The sequence below is a fragment of the Stegastes partitus genome, unplaced genomic scaffold (genome assembly GCF_000690725.1).
Source record: "Stegastes partitus isolate 25-593 unplaced genomic scaffold, Stegastes_partitus-1.0.2 Scaffold2078, whole genome shotgun sequence".
NCBI classification, from domain to species: domain Eukaryota; kingdom Metazoa; phylum Chordata; class Actinopteri; family Pomacentridae; genus Stegastes; species Stegastes partitus.
In genome coordinates, this window is record NW_007579809.1 from 38,446 (window position 1) to 59,190 (window position 20,745).

Below are 20,745 nucleotides of genomic sequence, written 5' to 3' on the forward strand. Positions count from 1 at the left end.
GCAGATTAGGATGGAATTACTCAAGTTAAAGTATTTCTAAACTGTAATGAAGTACTCGAGTACATGTAGGTACAATATTTTAGAGTAAATAGTTAAGTTCTGAGAAATTATATAACAATAATTTAGTAAAATGTGTTAGATTAGTGTAGAGGAGCAGCAGATTAGGATGGAGTTACTCAAGTAAAAGTATTTCTAAACTGTAATGAAGTACTCGAGTACATGTAGGTACAATATTTTAGAGTAAATATTTAAGTTCTGGGAAATTATATAATAATAATTTAGTAAAAGGTGTCAGATTAATGTAGAGGAGCAGCAGATTAGGATGGAGTTACTCAAGTTAAAGTATTTCTACACTGTAGTGAAGTACTTGAGTAAATGTACGTATATTTTTAGAATTAATATTTTTAATCTTCATTTTTATTACACAGTCGTATATTATGGAGAGTCTTCTAATTCCATAAAATTGGGAAGTTCCAATAGATACCTCTTAAAATCAGAATGAAAAAACTGGATTCTATGTTTCTCAAAATCTAATCCAAACTATTTATTCCACTCCCATCGCTTCATTAAGGCCCATTTCTTCAAACACCACACCTCCAGTTTGTCACGCAAACCTCCAGTTAGACATTTTGAATCTCAAGTTCAGGCTGAGATGATTTATTTCCTCTTCCAGAGCCGCAGACGACTTAATACCACAATTTTCCCATTTTGCCTTTAATGACAAGTCAGCAGAACTTCCTCTGCAAAATTGGTGGAATGCCCCTTTAAAATGTGATCCTGGGGTATTTTAAACTGTTTAAGTTAAAAGCCCTCCCTCGGTTATGAACTGGATGCTGCACAGCGGTCTTTCTGCGCGGTATGAAGTCCTGTCACGCCAAGTCAATATCATTTATATCCCGTATGCCAAAAATCACACATTTATCGCACAAAGTACAGTTTATGAAGTAAAACACCCTGTGCTGTGGCAACTTGCAGGTAGATAATGTAGGCTTATTTAGAGGGTAAAAAAACACGCTAAAAAGAGGCAAACCGGCAGCTTCACAGCAGTCCTCTGGCCGAGTTTAATATGACACCAATAAGAACACGGTCTGAAATGATGAAGGTATGCCTACTATGTCTATATTTAAAGCCAAAGGAGCCTGAGCTCGCGCAAATCAAAGGCGGAGGTTCCTGCAGTGTTGTTTGTCTGTAACGACCAGTATCTGCAAACCTGGAAAAGATGAGGAAATAATGATAGACAGACCTAATAAAATAGACCACTGCCAAGAAAGAGGAATTTTTGGGCAGTCAGTTAGCGAGGAATGTGTACCCTGTGGAAGGGAGGTAATACCTCTGATTTCTGGACCAGGACAGAGAGAATTTATCCTCTGAACAATATTTAACCAAGCGTGAAAATAAAACAAAACACTCATATTCTGTTTGTGCTTTTATATTTGAAAAGGTAACATCTAAAAAGAGATGTCATTTACAAGTTTAAAGTACAAAAGCCTTGATAAAAAAACGACAATATTAAAGTCCTGAGTGAGCACCGGCAGTTACACAAACGTTCATTTGGGTTTCTGCCTCGACTTTTGGTACCAATCTGGAACTTCTTTATTGGTCTGTAAACAAAAGAGACAAAGAGGAAAAAATGATGTTAGAAAAAGTATGAAGTGGGTGACAGGAGGAGCTTTTGTTCTTTCTTGAAGATAATTTAACCTATTTGACTTTCTCATGATTCCAGCATATATATCACAACATATCTTTGCTCAGCTGACTGCGATGAAAAGCTCAAATCAAACTAAACGACAAAAAAAAGCAATTTATCATTTCCTGCCAGCCTCTAGCGCTCCTTTGTCTGAACCTCTGTCCGAGCAGGTTAAGGTTGGTGTGACTCATAAAAGGGTGTTCCCGAGTCAGACACTTACAAACACGGTGGGTTTAGGTTTGTTGGGCGATTCTTCTTCTGCGATCCTGCTGATACGTTTGGACTGCTGTTTTCCTGAACCGGCGCTCCTGATACCGGTTTTATCTGTTTCCAGCAGGTTCAGAGCGTCTCCCTGTCCGGATCGCATGCTGATCAGGACCTGTTTCATCACCGCTAACTCCTGGAGAATCACACGGTTCATAAAAATAGAGATATGGAAGCACGGGGAAAACAATAAATCAAGTTTCTTTAAAACATCTTGCGTGAGTCAAAGTGCTGCACATGGGAAAAAAATATGAACAAAAAGCAAGAGAGAATAAAGAAATCAATTTGTAACAAAAATAAAAAAAAACAAACAAACTTGTAAGATCATTTTTTTTAAATAATTAGAAAAAATTAAATATTAAGACCATTTAGAGCAAAGTAAATTCCCCGAAAACATGAACTTCCTGACATGTTTCTTTAAAATGTCAGTGGAGGAGGTACAGTTGATGAAAAGAGGAAGTCTTTGGAATCCCTGGATAACAAAAGAACTGGTAGTGCTAAAAGGGACAGAATTCAGCTGCCTAACAAGTTCGTTTTTGACTTAAGTTAGGGTGTTGGTGTGGTTATATTTAAAAATGAAATATTGATATCAAGACAATAATACATATATGATAATATTAGAAGGAATCCAGCACCAGTGACAATCTGGTCACACTCTGAAGCAGGAGCAACACACAGTACAGGTACAGACTGTCTCCCTACATTCATATTTGTAATTTATTTGACAAAAAACACGACAAAACACACAAGACAGTTAAAGATGAACTTGACTGATAACATTATTTAAAACCAACATTTCCACAATATCACTCTCATGAATTTTTTTTTTACTCCCATGTTTTTGTAGTAAATATCTGATACTGTTAAAACTCTAAACAGAATGAATGAATGAATGAAAAATACTTTCTTCATCCCAGAAGGGAAATTCAATTCAACAGGGCTGAATATGAATTTCTATAATAAATGTGTATTCTATCTTATCTCTTTTAGCAATTGTAAAAGATCTGCTTCAAAACATTTGTTTTCAAGAATTCCTATTGCTGATTTCTGGCGACATATTTGTCCTGAAACTCGGGCCGAGGCAGCTGACCTCTTGATGTCCAACTATGAGACGGCTTGTAATAAGTTTCAACGAGCTCAAGGGTCTGCGGGGGGGAGCAGCGGCGGGGCAGAGGGGAGGACTCTGGGCCATTTCACGGTTCTATTTATCACCTCTGAGGACATGAGCCCCGGCATGTCAGGAACACGCACGAGCACACACGCATACACAAGAGCTCGCACACGCAGCCTGGTGGCATCTCAAACAGCCAAGCGGAGGAACAGCTGTCTATGACAGGGCACATACTTCATACAGCAAACGGCTGGTTTGGGGGGGAAACACTCTGACGCGCACGCACACGCGAGCACGGACAGTCTTAAAGGAAATATATCAGCACGGTGTAACAACTTGTCTGGTGTGAATATGAAAAAATGACTGGTTCAGTTTAGCAATTAGGTGATAAACAGACAATTGAGCATCAACCAATTTCAGAATTGATTAATCTTTTGTCATTTTTTTAGGGAAAACATCAAATAATAAAAAGATGAGTGATGTCAATTGTGAGAACTATTTTCTGTCTTTAATTATAATCAAATATGTTTGTCATCTTGAGCTCTGGAATATTAAGACAGACATTTTAAACCGTTATCTAATGTTTTATAGCTGTAACTGATGATTCATTGAATTCATTTACAACAAATCAAGCAATCTGAAGATGTCTTCCTGCGCTTTCTGAGACTAAATGAGTATTTGAGAAAATAATCAGCAGGTTATTTGATAGGGACGACAATCATTACACAGATCCTAAACATAGGGAACACTTTAACGTCAAACATCCAAACTGTGTGTACCTCTCGATGGTTGAGGAGTCGCTCCAGATCAGCAGCCATGTTGTTTTTCACTTGCTCCAGAGCACTTCGCTCTTTCCTCAGAGAACTGGGGTCACATCCGAGAACAGGTAAGGACAGAAGAGATCAGATCTTGAGGTAATACAAAACATAACTACTAAATTCCTTGGTGTTCAGTGTGTTTTACTTTCGTTCCGCCTTACTCGTGTCACGTTCGATATTGTACTAACTTTTTAATGCTTTACCGTCTTGGCCAGGTCTCACTCGAAAAAGAGATTTTAATCTCAAGGGACTTCCTGGTTAACTAAAATAAAAATCCCTACAGTTATTATTATAACAGAATTTCCTCATAGCAGTTTTTTTGTGAAACTCATTAACATACTTGTGACTTTAAGTAACAGTATTCAAAGCTTGGAGAAATAATGTACTGTTCTTGACGTAGCAGATGTGAACTGTTTTTTATTTTGCTTTCGGGCGGGGTCAGGTGAAGGTGGACACGGGATTCAATGTAAAGGTGTGGTGTACTCTGTATTTTGAATGTTATTTCACTTGTCTGACTTGACTGATGTGGAAAAAAAAACAAACAAAATGTGGCTTATTTCTATATGACCAACAGTCTGAAAGGTAGCAGTTTGGTTTCCCAACACTGAGAGTATGAATCACTTGCATATAATCATCAACAGCCATGCAATAAATTGAAAACATATGAGTCACGATTTTCTAAAATATTCAAAAATAAAATCCTTTAACAAGTGTGTGAGGCTTAAATCTTTCTTCAGTCTATCCAAATGTTCTTTCCTGAGGCTGTGTAACATACAAGCAGGAGCTTGTAATGGGGGTGCTTTAAAGCAAATCACCTTGCAGATCTTGAAATAACAGATAGCTTCACTGCTATTCACTGAGGACTCTCTGGGGAAAAAGAAAAAAAAGGCTTAAACTTCTTTTGGCCTTTGCTGAGATCCTGATGTTTGCCAATTTAAGCTGCGTGAATTTTGAATATCAACAAAATGTCAATACAAATAATAAACCGCAGACGTAAGCAAAGATGAAAAACGAGACTTTAGTACGTAAAGTGAGAATCTCCTGTGAGCTGCTGACATACAGATCGTCCCGTGCAGCCACAGGAAAACTTCAATATCTCTGTCAGATGGGGAGGTTTGAGAAGCTTGACAGCATTCAAAGGATTCCCCCCCCATCCCTCTCCCGCTTGCCCCAGGTGAATGCTCACTGGTAGTGAGCAGCAAGAGAAAACCTGCAGTCTGTCAGTTTGCATATTTGTCAGGCTAAAATCCAGAGGGCGACAATAGGGCTTCACAGTAGGTCAGTGTCAGGTAGCTGGAGGTGTGCTGATGGAACAGCTCACTTCTTGGGCAGAGATAAAGTCATGTGTGCATGCCAGAAACAAAAAGAGGGACAGAAGATGACAAAGGTAGATAAGGACAAAGTAGAGACACCCAAGGGTGGAGAGGGATGGCTGCGTGCTACCGTCACGAGTAAATTGCAGGATACAAAATGGAACAACTGAAATAAACAAAGAAAGTTTGGCAAGCAACACAGAAGGCTTAATTGCATTTAATTAAGCAGGTCGTTGATTTTCTTCTATTGCGTTCCAGTTTTGTGTAGTGTTTTCTTTCTGTGTGTGTGTGTTTGTTTACCTGACATCGTCCTCAAGTGAGGTGACTCGCTCCTTCAGCATGCTGATTTGGGAATCCCTTTGTCTCACCGTCTCGATCAGATAGCTATAAGGCTGCTGCGTCTGCTGTAACAGTTGGTTGGCTGCCAACAGCTGAGGAACAACACATGTACTTCATGTACTTTATACAGCAATTATGAAACTATTAATTTCATGCTGACCTGGATTCTTTTCCCTTCGCTAAATTATACATCTGCCAGTCAGGCTGACATTTTCCACACGTACGTGACTCATAAAAATTGGGGTGAGTTTTGTTTGGTGCAGCACCGAGAGGTACACACCTGTCATCCTGAAACTGAACAAGACTTTAATATTTGCGTGTAAAGGCTGATGAGGAACACTCTGAAACACATTTTCATGCGGTTAAAAATATGAAATAGTGCAAATCTGGCAATATTTGTGAATGACAACTAGAGTCAGTGGGTCCTTATCTCTGAAGTCATCAGGGGCAGCTTGAGGAGCCATAAATACGAGCTTTTATGAAGGCCTATCTAAGCTGTATCCTTTTTTGTTAAAAGCATATACAATATTGCTCAGCCAGTATCATGCTTAAAATCTGCTAAACGTAAGATAAAGTTCGGGTGTTACACATTAAACCGCTTTTACAGCCAGCCAGTAGTAAGTCGAACTGGGTGGGAGGGGAAGGACAATAGTTAGTTAGTCAGGGCATTTGTGTGGGTGGTTAAGTGGTTAACACCCTTGTCTTTCTAGTGAAAAGGAAGTATAATTTTTCACCCTTTGCTTTCATACTCAGTGAATCATGAGGTATTCCCAACGAGTGCCAGTCAATCACGGCTGACAGTTGAATGGCTGGCTTATTTAGTCTCAAATGTGACCACCTTCTCTACTCCGGCTTGCACAACCTCTCCTCTCATTGACATTATAATAAGGAGCGCGAGGAGAAGCAAGCGCACTGGCTGCCAGAGCTGCCATTCTCATGCCATCGAATCTTACTGGATGGCTGTCGGCATCGTTGCGTGAGGGGCAGACACGTGACGGCGCAAAGTCGTATGTGGACAAAATACACACGCCCGAAATTAAACTCGCTGTAAAGCACATGCATGTACATGGTGTGCCAAACACAACAAAAGCACAATGATTGGCGCAGTGAGTTGTTTGGAGAGTGAAGAGCATGGCCGTCATGGTTTTTGGCATTATTTCACGTTGTGTCAACAAGTGTGACAGGTACTAAAACTAACTTCATGCTGTTCTCATACGAGTCTGCGGTGTGTGTGCTGTCTGCTTTCGAACAACCTGTCATTTTCCTGGCACGTCTTCAAAAGCAGACTTAAGGATTCGACGGGGCCATTGTTAAACTTGGGGGACACCCTCGCCTTTGAGCCTTGCAGTGGGTTTGATGGTATCTACTGCTGTGTGAAAGTTTCACACAGGTGACGATGCTTTCAACAAAACAATGCCAAAGATGCATTCATCTACTACGTTCACTCAGACAGCAGTAAACGGATAACAATCTAAGTTAATCTATATTTTTAAACCAGCATCATCCCTGCTATGTAGATCTGCTTGCATTTTTTCATGGCACACAGCAGGCAGGTTGTTTTAAGGATCTTGCAGAGCTTACCGCAGTTTTTCTGTGGATTAAGGCTGTCTCAGTTGCTTCTGTCTCTTCATGTAATCCCAAACTGACTCAACAACATTAACCTCGTTGCTCTGAGGCGCCCATACATTTGTATTTCTAGTCACAGGCAAGAGTGCTTTATTACCCTGCCTGTGACATAGGGGTTATTATCATGCTGCAGCTTGTAACGTCTCTAAGGTTTATGCACAGGACTGTATGCGGTGACGGGTTTCACAAGCTGCCTTCATGTCACTCATTTTGAGAAAAGTCACTCGGCTATATTTCAGAGGATGTGCTCCCACCGCTGACCTTCACCGTAGATGGTGTGAGAAGGTAAAGGATGGATGATGGCTCTACAATAATGACTCTATTATGTCATGAGGGAGAGCTAAAAGCCAGTTGAAATAAATCATTATGACTTTGATAGAAGCTGTGGAATAACCGTAACCTGAGTTGCTGTAGGACAACTGTGATGGTGGGAAAACAAATGTGATAGCAGGTGCTGACATGCACTACTTGGAGTTTTTGTTTAAAGTGAACACTAATTAAATTCGGCGTACTAATGATGGTCCCCGGGCAGACACACACCCGAAGATTGTGCGTCTGTGTGTTCGTACCTCCTCGGATATCTGTCCTCTCTGTGACTTGTGTGTATCCAGCTCTCTCCTCAGTGACGTATTCTGCCTCTCGAGCTGCAGCACCCTGCGGGCCAGGTGAACGCTGCACAACAGCAAGCACAGTTATGGAAACCCCAAAACATGAAAACACCAACAAGTTTACACTAGTATGTATTTCACCGTTGTGGGTTCAATTTAGGTTCTTGGTGCACATTCAAAATTCAAATCAAAGACCGAATATATACACTGACTATTACACACGGTTTGATCCAACTGCAGGGGTTCGTATTTAATAATAATACATTTTATTTAGAGGCGCCTTTCTCGGCACTCAAAGACACCGTACAAACATTACACAAAAAATAAATAAAATCACAAAATTAAACAGAACAATAAGCTTCAGGTGGAGTAGGCAGTCCTAAACAGATGAGTTTTAAGTTGGGGGAGTGAATGGATGTTTCTGAGTTGGGATGGTAGTGAGACGGGCAGAGGAGACGGACAGGTGTATGGAGGAGGAGGATCTGAGGGAGTGGGAGGGAATGTGAACATGGAGGAGGTCAGAGAGGTATTGAGGCGGGGGGGAAGAGGTTGTGAATGGTCTTAAATGTTAACAGGAGGATTTTGAATTGGATGCGGAACTGAACCGGAGGCCAGTGGAGCTGTTGGAGGACAGGAGTGATGTGGCGGATCGAGGGGCTTCGGGTTAAAGATGTTTGTGACAATATTACAGCATGAAGGGTAGAAATTCCCCAACATAAGAATTGAAGAAGAAGAAGAATGCAAGTTGGTACAAACTGCAGGTTTCAAAAAACTGAAAACTGTGTTATGTAGGATGGTGAGAAAAGCTGAATATTCAAATACAGAAAATACCATTACATTTTGTTAAGTCTTCTGTGCACCAAGACGCTTTTTTTAACATCACCACTCAGAATGTGCCCTCTCCTTAAAATGTGAAGGTGATCTCATGTACCTCTGCTTTAGTCTCCTCTTGGCCGTTGTGGGAACATTGGCTCCGTAGCCGTACGAGAACAGAACTCTCTCTGCCTCCTCTTCATTTTCAACTGGCAAAAAAAACAGAATCACAAGTACATATAGTAAACATATGGCAACATATGGTTGATTTTTATCGGTCTTGCTCATGCCAGGCATTGAGAAATATGCAAATCCACTCAATAAAAACTGTAGTAAAACTCTGTGGCTTCACTTTACATTCTTTGTCAATCTTAGAAAAAATTTGGCTACATTCTGAATCCAATATAATACTATCTGTCATTTTAATTGCACACATTATCCGATGCCAGACTCCAGTTCAATGCATCTGAAAGAGATCGATGTCTGTTTGTTTATGCTTCTGTCATTCTGACTTCGCAGTAATGTGTTTAGTGTACTGGCTGCTACAGAGCTACTGCTGCCTTCTTACTTTCAGCAGCCTGCATGGTGATCTGGTCCAACTCTTGCTCGAGCTTTTCGTACGTCTCCAGTCGAGATGCCTGCTCGGCATTCTGAGCTTGCAGCTCCGTCACCCGCTTCTCCGATGACGTTTGTAGCCTGTAAAACTCCTGAGTGAGGAGCTGGGGGACGGGGGGGAGAGGAAGAAGAGAGGGGGGAGATAGAGAGGACTGAGTCATTTTCAAGTTGTACAAACATACAACCCTGAGCAAATGATACACTACATTTATGTAGGTACTGCATTTTATTCCTGATCATTTAATACTTGATTACTTTATTTTGCATTTACTAGAAAACAGGTTTTCTCTACCATTCACCACTCCTCATTTTCACACATATACTGGACAAATGCAGATATATATAAAAGAAGAGGCAGACAAAAGATAGAGAAAGTAGGACAAAAAGAAAGATTTAATATAAAAAAAAAAACCCACAAATTTTACTACTGTCTTTCCTCGTCTTTGCAATTTTAATGAAGAGTGGACTCGAGCCTTAAGAGTTTCATTTTAGAAATGAAATCCTCAAACAAATTCAAAGCTCCCCTCTAGTCATGTTTTAAGACAGAGAAATACTCTGCTTTAAATAATTTGATATCTTTTACGCACATACACCTCAAATACACAAGAAATACACACTCAAATCAGAGTACAAAGAAGTGGGAAAAAATCAAGTGGGTGGGTTATTCTCTTTGATGAACATGAAACAGGCCTCCACAGGGTGCAATGAATCTTGATTTAAGAATGCTGGGAGGTGTAAGTAATTATAATCATTTATACAAATGGCCTTCATCGTCCAAGTAAAGCATTTATCTTGTCAAATGCAGCAAAACATCATCTAGTATTCGACCACTAATTGCACCTGTATAAGAGCAGAACCTCAAGCACTGTGTACACTACGACATTTGTATAATTAACGAATATGCAATAAAAAATACGTCAAAACATGACGATAAACCACATTACGTGACAACATTGCACCACATTTTCGTTTTCTTTTCCAGTAATAATACTGATTATTGCTAAGCGATGAAAATGTTTACAGTAGGGTTAACTGGGATTTCTTATTCTGTTAATGGAAAAAGTGCAGAAATTGTATTATTTCCATTAAACCATCTGCATGCTGGATAATCAAGTTGTCTAGGCTTCAAACTCAGGAGCAATGTCCACACAAAGCGAGACTGGATCATAATACACTGGTATCTCACTGCGCATCGTCTCGCCTTTTTTTAAATCTCAGTACCTCCAGTTTCTTCTGCTGTTTCTCACACTCCACTTGACATTGGGCCAGTGTCTTCGCTGTCTCATCCTTGACCATATGGGCGCGCTCAGCTTCGAAGGAGTGCAGTTTGGCCTGGTTGGACAGTTCTGCTACCCGGCTGTCGGTACCCAGCTGGAGCTGACGAAACCTAGAAGACGGATGGACGGAGACAAACAGACAGTCACTGCTCAGCTCACTGAATACGAATGCAAGTATACGTGCACTTAAAAAGTCAGATTCTGTGTTGAGGTGCAGATATGCGCAGTAGGACTGGACCCGAATAGCCGAATAGCCGACTATTCGTTCGCTGTGCTGGAATCCGGATATCAATTTTGATCTCCGAATATCCCCCTCCTCCAGTGGAACGAATACTCACCAGCCACCCCCTCCCAACTATTCGTCACTGCTTGGGCCGAATATCCGGAGAAAACAGAAAATGCCATTCGGACCAGCCCTAATGCACAGATAATAAATTAACTGTGTACACCTCACACAAAGGGTAAACTCGGATGTAGGCCACCGGTTGAGCTCAAACATGTCTGGTGGTTTTAAACAAATGTTGCAATCCAATTACACATGACGATAATTCGCTCGATAACTTGCTTGTTTGGAAACCGACAAGCAAGCGATTATTTGGTGAGCCTTGCGCAACGAACAGTTTATGAGTTTTTACGCTCAAAGTGTTCCGTGGCACCGTACAGTTTGGCAAGTACAATATTATTCTAAGCCACCAAGCAGGAAAGCCAAGTGCTAAATCATTTCGTTACAGAGGAGTATTTCCCAACGGCGCTCGCAGCAGTGTTTGGTCTTGTTAGATCTTCAGTGAGTCTAGTTGGCAGCAACAGAAAGGATTTTCTATTTAAGAGTTTACTACCTGAAAAAGGAGAAAGAAGGACACAGAACATTTTCTATAATGTTTTATATGATGCATACGTAATATAAAGACGACTGGAAGCGTCTTGTTTTCTAGAAAGAAACGATTGAGCAAACCTTCTGTGTGCTCAAATCAGAAATCCAATCAAACACTGACAGAGGTGCTGGATCATTTTAATAATAGCTTAATCTTCCAAGTAATTTATCAGGTAGAAACATGCCAAATATTTGTTAATACCTTCTTGCCAAATATGAAAATGTTCTACTTTGCTTTGTTTCACATCATCTTACATTTATTATCTTTGGCTTTTGGATTTTTAAAAAATTATCCAAAGTTTATGCTCTTGGAATTTGTGAATGGCTTCTTTTTGGGGGGTTGCGGGGCTCTTTAAATATTTTAAAGACTAAAAAATGAATTGTTTAATTTCAAACATAATAAACTGATCAAGAGATGATGAAAATAAGAGTTTGCTGCAGCTCTAAAACTACAAGGACAGGCAACGGTTTCCGAGCCCAGTGCTCCTCAGACAGCTTTCAAGCGTGCACACAGACTATCAAGCCATGGAGGTTGGTTGGATAATATTAATAACTCTCGATTACAGCTGACCTGATAAGATTTCATCATCCATAGTGCGCAGGCCTGAGCTATGCGCTCAGTGACAGACATGTACACATGGCCGACATTTTATGCCTTCTTTTATTAATGGTGGCTGCAATCTAAAAGCAAAGAAGCAACATTTTCCTCAGAAGAATGCGACTTATTTTTCCAGAGGGCTGTAGTCGGCCATGGTCTCTCTCTGTCCTTTCAAATGCCAGATTTAATGGCAACATTTACAGCTACAGCAGGTGAGAGAACCTGACTCTGAGGCTCCCCGAGGCAATTTTGTCACAGCAAGTTTAGGTCTGCTGGGGAGGTGAAAACGGAAAACTGTACTCAACACTTTGCCTTTGTTTTGGACAATTTGATCGCCGTAAATGGCCTCTTTAGCCAGTAATCTGAAATAGAGCGCCGAGATTCAAGCTGGCCCTCTATACTTCAATCATCTGACGCCATTTCAAGCTTGTCCCCCTCATTCTTTGCCCCAAAAATAGGGGCATGCGTGGGGTTAGGGGTTAAGGGCTTGAGGCTAGCATCTGTCGTTGCTGGCTTGCGATGCGACGCGGAGAGGGAATGTGATCGCTGCAGAGAGAGAGTGCAAGAGAGAGTGAAGTGTGTGTGTGTGTGAGTGTGTATGGAAAGACCAACAGCTGGTAGTTTGGATCTAGAGAAATGACTGGCATGTAGTAGTAACCCAGGACAGGGACACTACTACTGCTGCTGTTGCTGCTGCTGTGTGTGCGTGTTTCTGTCTGCCCGACGCAGACACAATAAAAAAAAAGTTAAAATCAAAAATGCTTCAGATTATTGAAACAAGAGAGAAAAATGAACAGATGTTGAGGAAACACATTTCTCTACGTCATTAATTTCTAAACTTAAAACATGCATTGATTCGAACCGTGTGTGTGTGACTAAACAAATCGGATGCAAATGCACAGATTTGCTCATAATGACACACGTGTACGTAAGCAGGAGAACTGAAATGCCTCCTCCAATAGGAAATAAAACGAAGTCTTAAAGTATTTGTGTGGGTGCAGCAGGGCTCACAATCTATCTGTTGCAATTTCCATGTAAGATTTGAAACTTCCGACAAGGCCTTGACCCAGAGGCACCTTTGGAGGCTATACCGAGATGGGCATTGTTGCCTGGAGCTGAGATGAAGACACAAATCACGAAGTGTGGAATCGGAAAATAACTAAAAAGCTAAATTAATTTTAAATACATATTTAAACTCTGGGAAAAAAAAGTAAAAAACTGAATACCACAATATACTCTATTTAAAATCATTCACCACAGTGTGATGAGTTTTCCTCAGCATATAAACTATCTATAGCATCTTGTCTCTCGTTTTGCTTTCAACCCGAAGTATTTCACTCCTGAGACGCAGACAGCCAGGACAGTGTTACCTATTAGGACTAAGCTGACTTTAGGTGAACTCTGACTTCCAAGCGACCTTCTGATCCCTCGGTTACAGCAAAGAGTTCATGTGATCTTTAGTAAGAGACGGTGAACCACAACCGCCAAAGTCCTGCCGCGCCCACAACATTCGCTAATGACAGCCTGCCACTGGCTCACACATCAGCGTCAGAGCAAGAACAAGCTCACAGCTTTCAGGGAAACACAAAGGAATTCAAGTGGAATAAAAACTTAAAGGTTATAATGACACACACATAAACAGCTTAGTCCCAAAAGCAGCAGTGATGCTTTATTAATCACTCTAGTCTTGCTTTGGCCACCCCCACGCAGACACACACACACACACGACATACCAGCAGTCGGCCAACAAAGACAAGGAATGAATTTAAAATATGATGCTGGTAACTGTGACGACAGATAATTGTACCAACTGTCCTCGGTTGCCCTCAGGTGAGGTGTCTTAATTTTCCATTACAAATTCCAAGTAACCTACTTTTGAGTGAAGCAGTTGCAGCTGTTGAACACGAGGGAGTGCACCGTGTCACATACTGGTGATGAAACGCTCTTCCTCAAATAAAAGCAGCTGCCAGTAGTCATAAAACAACTACGCACAAGTAATTAAGTACTGTACTTATTTAGGTTTTTAGATCATTTTTAGATACTTGGCCATTTGTGGTATTGCTAATTTCACTTAAGTAAGTAATTAAAATACTTCTTTTATGTTGTTTACAGTCTCCAATCATGAACCACATTACCAAAAACAGATTCTCAGTAACTTCTAGTGGGTATCTGGCACATGGGTAGACGTATTTGCCCCGTTCTTTTTTAGGTACCTGTTGCTTTGTTCTTCCTCCAAACCAATATAATACAGGCTGACAGAATTTTGTTCATCATAACAAAATAAACCTGATTTATCTGACGCACAGCTGAATACCACTAAAGTGAGAAACATGCTATTGTAAAATAGATGACCTAATCTTTGATTGACAACTTTATTGTGTGAAAAAAAGCCAAGTGCCTCTGTGTCATGGCTCAGTGCATATCAATGAAGCATTGCGTAAACTGTGTGTAACAAATTTGTATGTGTGTGTGATGAGTGGGAAACTCACTGTTCCAGCAGTTGGTCATATCTGGACTGAGAGTCTCTCTCGGCAGCTACTGCTCTGTCCTTCTCCAGCACCGCGTTGTCTCTGGCCTCGCGTAGATTCCTGGTCGAATACAAACACGGCAAAGAAAAAAAACATCCCTATTCCAAGCAATTGCCATATTCTGTGATGCAGTACATTTAAAAAAAAAAAAAAAAACTTTGAAGGTCTGTTCGTAATCCTTTTATTATGAGGCTGCTATAAAACACAAGCTCTTCCTCCTCTTAGATATTTACATATGTGTGATTTAATTTAGCAGCTCCCCTATTACTAATGATGAAGTAAAACAGAAAAAGATAGTTTAGACATTAACTTTACTAATTCTAGTAGGTGCACAGTTCCCATCTTCCCTAACAGAGTGCCACAATTTGTAAATATACACATGAATGCTAAAATCTTGCCTGAAAATCTGTCTAATACTTGATATGCTATCTTCAGAATGTGTGCCTTCCTCTGATTTTCAAACATTTTCTCACAAGTTATATAAAACAAGCTTTCTACCTGTTCTCCCTCTCGTACATCTCCCTGGAGGTTCTCTGCAGGTTGTCTATCTCCTGGCTGGTTTTCAACCTGATGTTCTCCAACTCCTCTCTCAGCTTGGCCTCGTACTCTGACTTGTAGTGGTCTCTGTGGTGGGAAGAAGATGAAAAAATAATATGAACAGAGTTAAGGAAGGAACATTTTCTTTAGATGTTTTCTTCACACGGGTCAGCTCACAGGAGAGATCATAATGCAGCTGGCAGATCTTCATGTACAGCAAGACAAAACTTTGTGATTTTTGAGGGCCGTTGTTCGGCGTCAAACTGACATTTTCAAGTCTTTCAAATTTAAAACACTAGAACATTTGCCGCTGATGGTTGGGGTAAAACAAAACTAACCTGGATGCTACATATCTTTCGTAGGCGTCCTCTCTGGCTTTCTTAGTGTCTTCTAATTGTACCTGGACCACAAAAACAAGAAGTGAGAGCGCAATAGATGAAACATTCCTGTTACTGAATGCCTTTTTTATTAGATGAGCATCCTAGTTATTGAACTGTATGGACCTGCAGCCTCTCAAGGCGGTCTTCTTCGTGTGCACAGCGGATACTGAGCTCCATGTTCTGCCGGTGTAGGTACTCCTTGTCCTTCTGCAGGAGAGTAGCTGATTGCTGCAATGTCGCCACCTGGGGGACAAGAAGAGAAAATGTAAAAGAAATAATAAGAAATGTTAATGAGGATTATGAAGAATGAATACAGTGAGTGGGTTTGTAGGTAAGTGTGATGCACCTCTTTGCTGAGTGTGTTTCGTTCTCTGGTCACTGCAGCGTGGCTCAAGTCAACAGTCTCATATCTCCTCTTTAACTCCTTCAGCTCTGCTTCGAAGTTGTCACGCTCTCTATAAATCACAACAGAACAGGTTAAAATACTTGTAGCACACAAAACCCAAAGCAAAACCAGCTGAGTTCAGTAGGTCACCTACGACTCTGGTCACACAGTAAAACTAGTCGGAAACCAATTCCAAAGAAGAATACAGTAACACAGGATTGGTTCTATAGGTTTGTTTTAGAAATCTGAATCTGTGTTTATACACTGCAGCTTCATAGTGGAAATGCTCCTCCATTGCAATGGCTGCTTATTTCGCTCTTCTTTGTGTTATTTAACATATAGAAAACCACCATGGACACATTAACAAGGGAAAAATAATGCGATTTTCACCAGAGGAGGTATTTGAAAATAAGAAAAATTAAAGTCATTATGTTCCATTTGGGGCTGCAAGGTGGCGCAGTTGATTAGCACTGTTGCCTCGCAGCAAGAAGGTCGCTGGTTCGCTTCCCGGTGGGGGCACTGCAATTTTTCTGCGTGGAGTTTGCATGTTCTCCCCGTGCAGTGTGGGTTCTCTCCAGGTTCTCCGGCTTCCTCCCACACAGTCCAAACACATGTTGAAATTCTAAATTTTCTGCACAAACAAAAACTGACCANCAAAGGCTTGTGACTGCCTATTTTTCCTTCACAGTCATTATGTAATAAACACGTTTTGTGGTCCATAAAGTGTTTGATGCAAGAATCAAATAGGAAAAAAAAAACTGTCCATACATTGATTGACCCGTACTTTAAGTCGCCAGATCAACAGAGGAGTCACCCTTTTCCTTCTGCCACACAAACACACACACACCGTTTAATGTTTGGGTAGTTCTCTCTGCGATAGTCTCCCTCTTGGATCTGCTGTTTGGTATCAGCCAGCTCTAAAGTCAGTCTCTGGCACCTCAACTCCAGATCTGTACGTAACCGCCGCTCCTCCTCGTAACTCTGTGGATAATCAGAGGAAACAATGGCAACATTATACAGAGTGGAGTGTGTTATTAAATGCTACACAAACACCTTACATTCTCCCAGACAGACATTCAACAAGAATCACTGCCTAGTAAACGTCCATCAGCATCTTGCTCCATGCTGGCCTTAACAGCCTTACACAGCTCCTACAGATTCTCAGGTAGCAAAATCAGGCCCTATTCTGGCATCCATCTTGTGCTGATGGGCAATTTCTCTGCTGGACATTTCCACGTGAAAAAGGAAAGTGGTGACAACCGAGGAAAGCACCTGTTCAGCAACATTGTTAAGATGCTCTATGGCAATCAAACGAGGCTCATTTATCCTCAAAGTGTCCCACGAAGAAATCATTCTCGGTGCTATTATACCGCCAGCAGCCTGTGCCTGTATTTATGTGATTTTTCTTCACCATATTCTCACCCTGCCTTCAGCGTGTTGCATCATTATCTCATCAATGTGTCGTTTATGCCTGCAGGGTAACTGCTGACGATATTGACAGGATGGATTTTGTTGCAATTCACACTACTCTCAGCCTAAACACCGCAGGCTGTGAAAATGACCATTTCAAGGACGCTGTAAGTGACACTCTTAGCATGAAGACAACATGCTTTAGATGGTTTAAGCCACGTGTCCATTTCACATTTTCCCATGTAGCTTGAAGGTGACCGACCTTCTGAACCCTCCGCATTCTTCGTGTCTACGCTTTGTGAATAAATGACCTCAACCTGAAAGTGTTTGTTCAAAGCGTTTTTGTTCTTGAGTGTTTGAAGACAACTGACCGGTATGCCGGACTTGTTATACTACAAACACGTGAAAAGGTGACAAAGTGCAGCGCCTTGTAGATATGCTCCACAAACAACTTCGACAGGTCTGTTTACTTAGACTGTACACACTTTATGATTTGAACAGCGATGAAAGAGTGACAGACAGAAATGGTAATAAAGTAAATAATAATGCTAGACGTGTAGACGATAATGTCAAAACACATGAATAAGAAAAGATGAGGGATGATGAGAAGAACATGAAAGTGCAGTACAAGGTTGTGCATGTGTGCTGTACCTCCATCAAAGCCTTCGTCTTGGCCCTGTGTAAATCCAGCTCCTCGGTCGCATTACCATTTTTCACGCTGAGATCAGTCAGCTGAGCCCGCAGAGGAGTCACCGCCTCATAGAAACGCATCTAAACATACAACACAAAGAAAAGTCACCGTGTCCCCTGATGCAGAGGATCTCTAGTGATGATTAAAAAAGGGGGGTTGGAGTGAAGAGAGAGCTCAACTTACAGCTACGTATTCCTGTATGGAGATTTTGTCCTCAGGGAGGTCGCGGAGCTCCTGGTACCTGTCCTGGGAGATGTCCAGATCCCTGAGAGACCTCCGCAGCTCTCCGGCCTTCTCACACAGCTGGCGGTTAGTCTCCTCCAGCTGCTGCTGCCTGAGCAGGATGGCCTCCATCTCTTGCTTACGGAGAGCCTGCTGCTTCCTGGTGATGACAATCCACATTAAAAAAAAGAGTTCACATTTTGATTGACAGGACAGATAGTACTGGTATAGTTTTTGTAGTTAAACATTTTTCTTTCATGCTCATAATATATATACATCACTGCATGTGCTTTCCCTGTTTACACATGCAGTATATATGAATAGGCAGGGCTACCACTCATTATCAATCATTGGATCATTAGTAGCAGTCGACTTCTTTTATTTGCAATATAAGCTTCATTTCAATACTTATTGCATAATAGATATAAAACATGTGATGGAGCATTACCACATGAAATGCCATCAAAGGAGTGACAGCTCTATAGGGAGGACAGCAAGAATTTGTAAAACCATTGAAATAACATTTTAAACTGTTAAGATGTGCTGCATAACATCTATCTTCAATTGCAGCTTTTGCAAATTGCTAATTTTATTGCTTCAAATTACAATTTTGATTTGAAAATGAATGATTATTTCTTGTTCAGACATTTTCTGACTCTACCTTCCTCACTGAGTGTGCGCATTCTTCATTGGATATGACTTTGTGTTTAGTCAGATGCGCGTTAAAAGTGGTTGAGCGTGATGACTGTCTAAACACTACATGACTATAAAGCTGAACAAAATTACTGAAATTAAAAAAACGTGGGCTGCAGGGTGGCTCAGTGGTTAGAAGCAGCTAGAAGATCGCTGGTTCGCGTCCCAGTGAGAACACCCTGGATCTTTCTGCGTGGAGTTTGCATGTTCTCCCTGTGCAGCGTGGGTTCTCTCTGGGTTCTCTGGCTTCCTCCACACAGTCCAAAAACTGTTAATTAAAGGTTAATTGGTGGTTCTAAATGTGCTTGGTTGTCTGTCTCTAAGTGTAGCCCTGTGATAGACTGGTGACCTGTCCAGGGTGTCCCCTGCCTTCACCCTAAGTCAGCTGGGATAGACTCCAGCCACCCGCAACCCTAGTGAGGATTAAGCAGTGTACAGATAATGGATGGATGGATATCAAATGAGAGCCATTCTAGTTTTGCTTAAATCGTTTAGGTCTGTTCACTTTTGTGCAATTTTGCATGTTTTTCAAATAACTGCACACTTTCACAGTCTTGCAAATGACTACTTTTCTTTGGGAACATTTATTGATATTTCAAGACAACAACAGAAACCACATCAGATGGAACTGTGTCAAACTAAAGCCGATAAATCAGCAGTAACTCTGGAATCTCAGCTTTAGTTTGTTACAGGATTCTGTCCAGCAGGAGTCCTCCTTTCTCACCTGTTCTCCTCCTGAGCAAGTTTCAGCTGGCTGTCCAGCCTCAGGGACAGCACTTGTTTCTGGTGTAGGGTGTCATTCAGCCTCTCCTCCAGCTCCTCAATCTAAAACATGAGACATTTCACATCAACATACACATGCATGGAAACAATCACAAGATCATTACTGCAACAGTGATATGGCAGCCTCTGTTTCTCCTAATGTTACTGATATAAACTAACAGGACAACCTGGGACTAAGGTACACCCAAATATTCACATCAACACTGTCCATCGTTGATTAAACTCAGACTGTGCAGCATCCCTGTCTTCTACAATAACATACAAAACTGTCCTTTCAAGTTATCCTTGAAATACTTTAACCACAGAAAGAAAAACAATCCAGATTAGGAAGCACAAAGATTCAATTAAAAAACTGTTTCGCAGGTGGAGTAGTTAAGGTTTTTTTGCATCATCATGTGCAACATTTGATTGAAATCAGTATTTTAACTTTTTACCCAGTGTGTTTGTGCTTAGTAAGTTCATCTCTCCTACCTTGGACATATGGTCGGCCTTCATGTTGTCTATGATGAGATTCTTCTGAGAAAGCTCGATTTTCAGCAGCTGGAGGTTGTGCAGCAGCTCCTTCCTCTCGATCAGCTGACGGGTCACCTTCTGGGAGCCGTCCCGCTGCTCGTCGGATGAGGACACATCCTCGGTGGTGGGCACGGTGGTCTCCAGGCTGATGTCCTCAGACTCCAGGTCCAAGGAGCTGGAGACGTTGGCAGCTGTCGGCTTCAGGTGCAGCCTCTTCGGAGGCATTTTGTACCGGTTGCTGGTCCTGGACTTTGAGTCCTCCTAACTACTATTAAGTGGCAAGCCAAGCAACCGGTTACTGCAGCATTTTATTTTATAGTAAATCAACAGTTAATCGAAGACATCGCGATATGTGGCACTTAAATGTTACTTTGCAGCCAGAAGAAGCGAAAACAAACCCCGATCGAGCACGTTTTCTAGCTAAATCGTTTAAAAATGGCCACCAACGCACTCCTACCTAAGTAAAAATGATATAAAAACCCAGTGTCGCGTTAAAGTGACAAGAGTACACGGTGAATTGTTTTTATTTTCAAGGGTCCCGCTCCCAGCAGCCTGCTAACCGCCCAACGGCTTGCCTGCTATGTGGCGTTAGCTACAGCGCCCTCTATGCCAACACAGGTGCAGTACAATCAACGCCCTCTCCACTACAGATCATTACGACGC

At 41.3% G+C, this 20,745-nt stretch overlaps 1 protein-coding gene across 1 annotated transcript; it reads right to left on the reverse strand.

The window, feature by feature from the left end:
- Positions 1-1,413: 1,413 nt before the first annotated feature.
- On the reverse strand, positions 1,414-20,585 carry pibf1 (progesterone immunomodulatory binding factor 1). The gene is made up of 18 exons (XM_008303837.1): positions 20,041-20,585; positions 19,511-19,611; positions 18,055-18,253; positions 17,832-17,951; positions 16,618-16,751; positions 15,732-15,840; positions 15,509-15,628; positions 15,344-15,405; positions 14,967-15,092; positions 14,430-14,528; positions 10,416-10,581; positions 9,148-9,298; positions 8,698-8,788; positions 7,728-7,830; positions 5,494-5,624; positions 3,842-3,926; positions 1,908-2,087; positions 1,414-1,601 (listed from the first exon to the last, which is right to left on the reverse strand). Exons 1-18 carry the CDS (start codon positions 20,305-20,307, stop codon positions 1,548-1,550), a joined length of 2,298 nt encoding a protein of 765 aa, XP_008302059.1. The 5' UTR covers positions 20,308-20,585; the 3' UTR covers positions 1,414-1,547.
- Between the last annotated feature and the right edge of the window lie 160 nt (positions 20,586-20,745).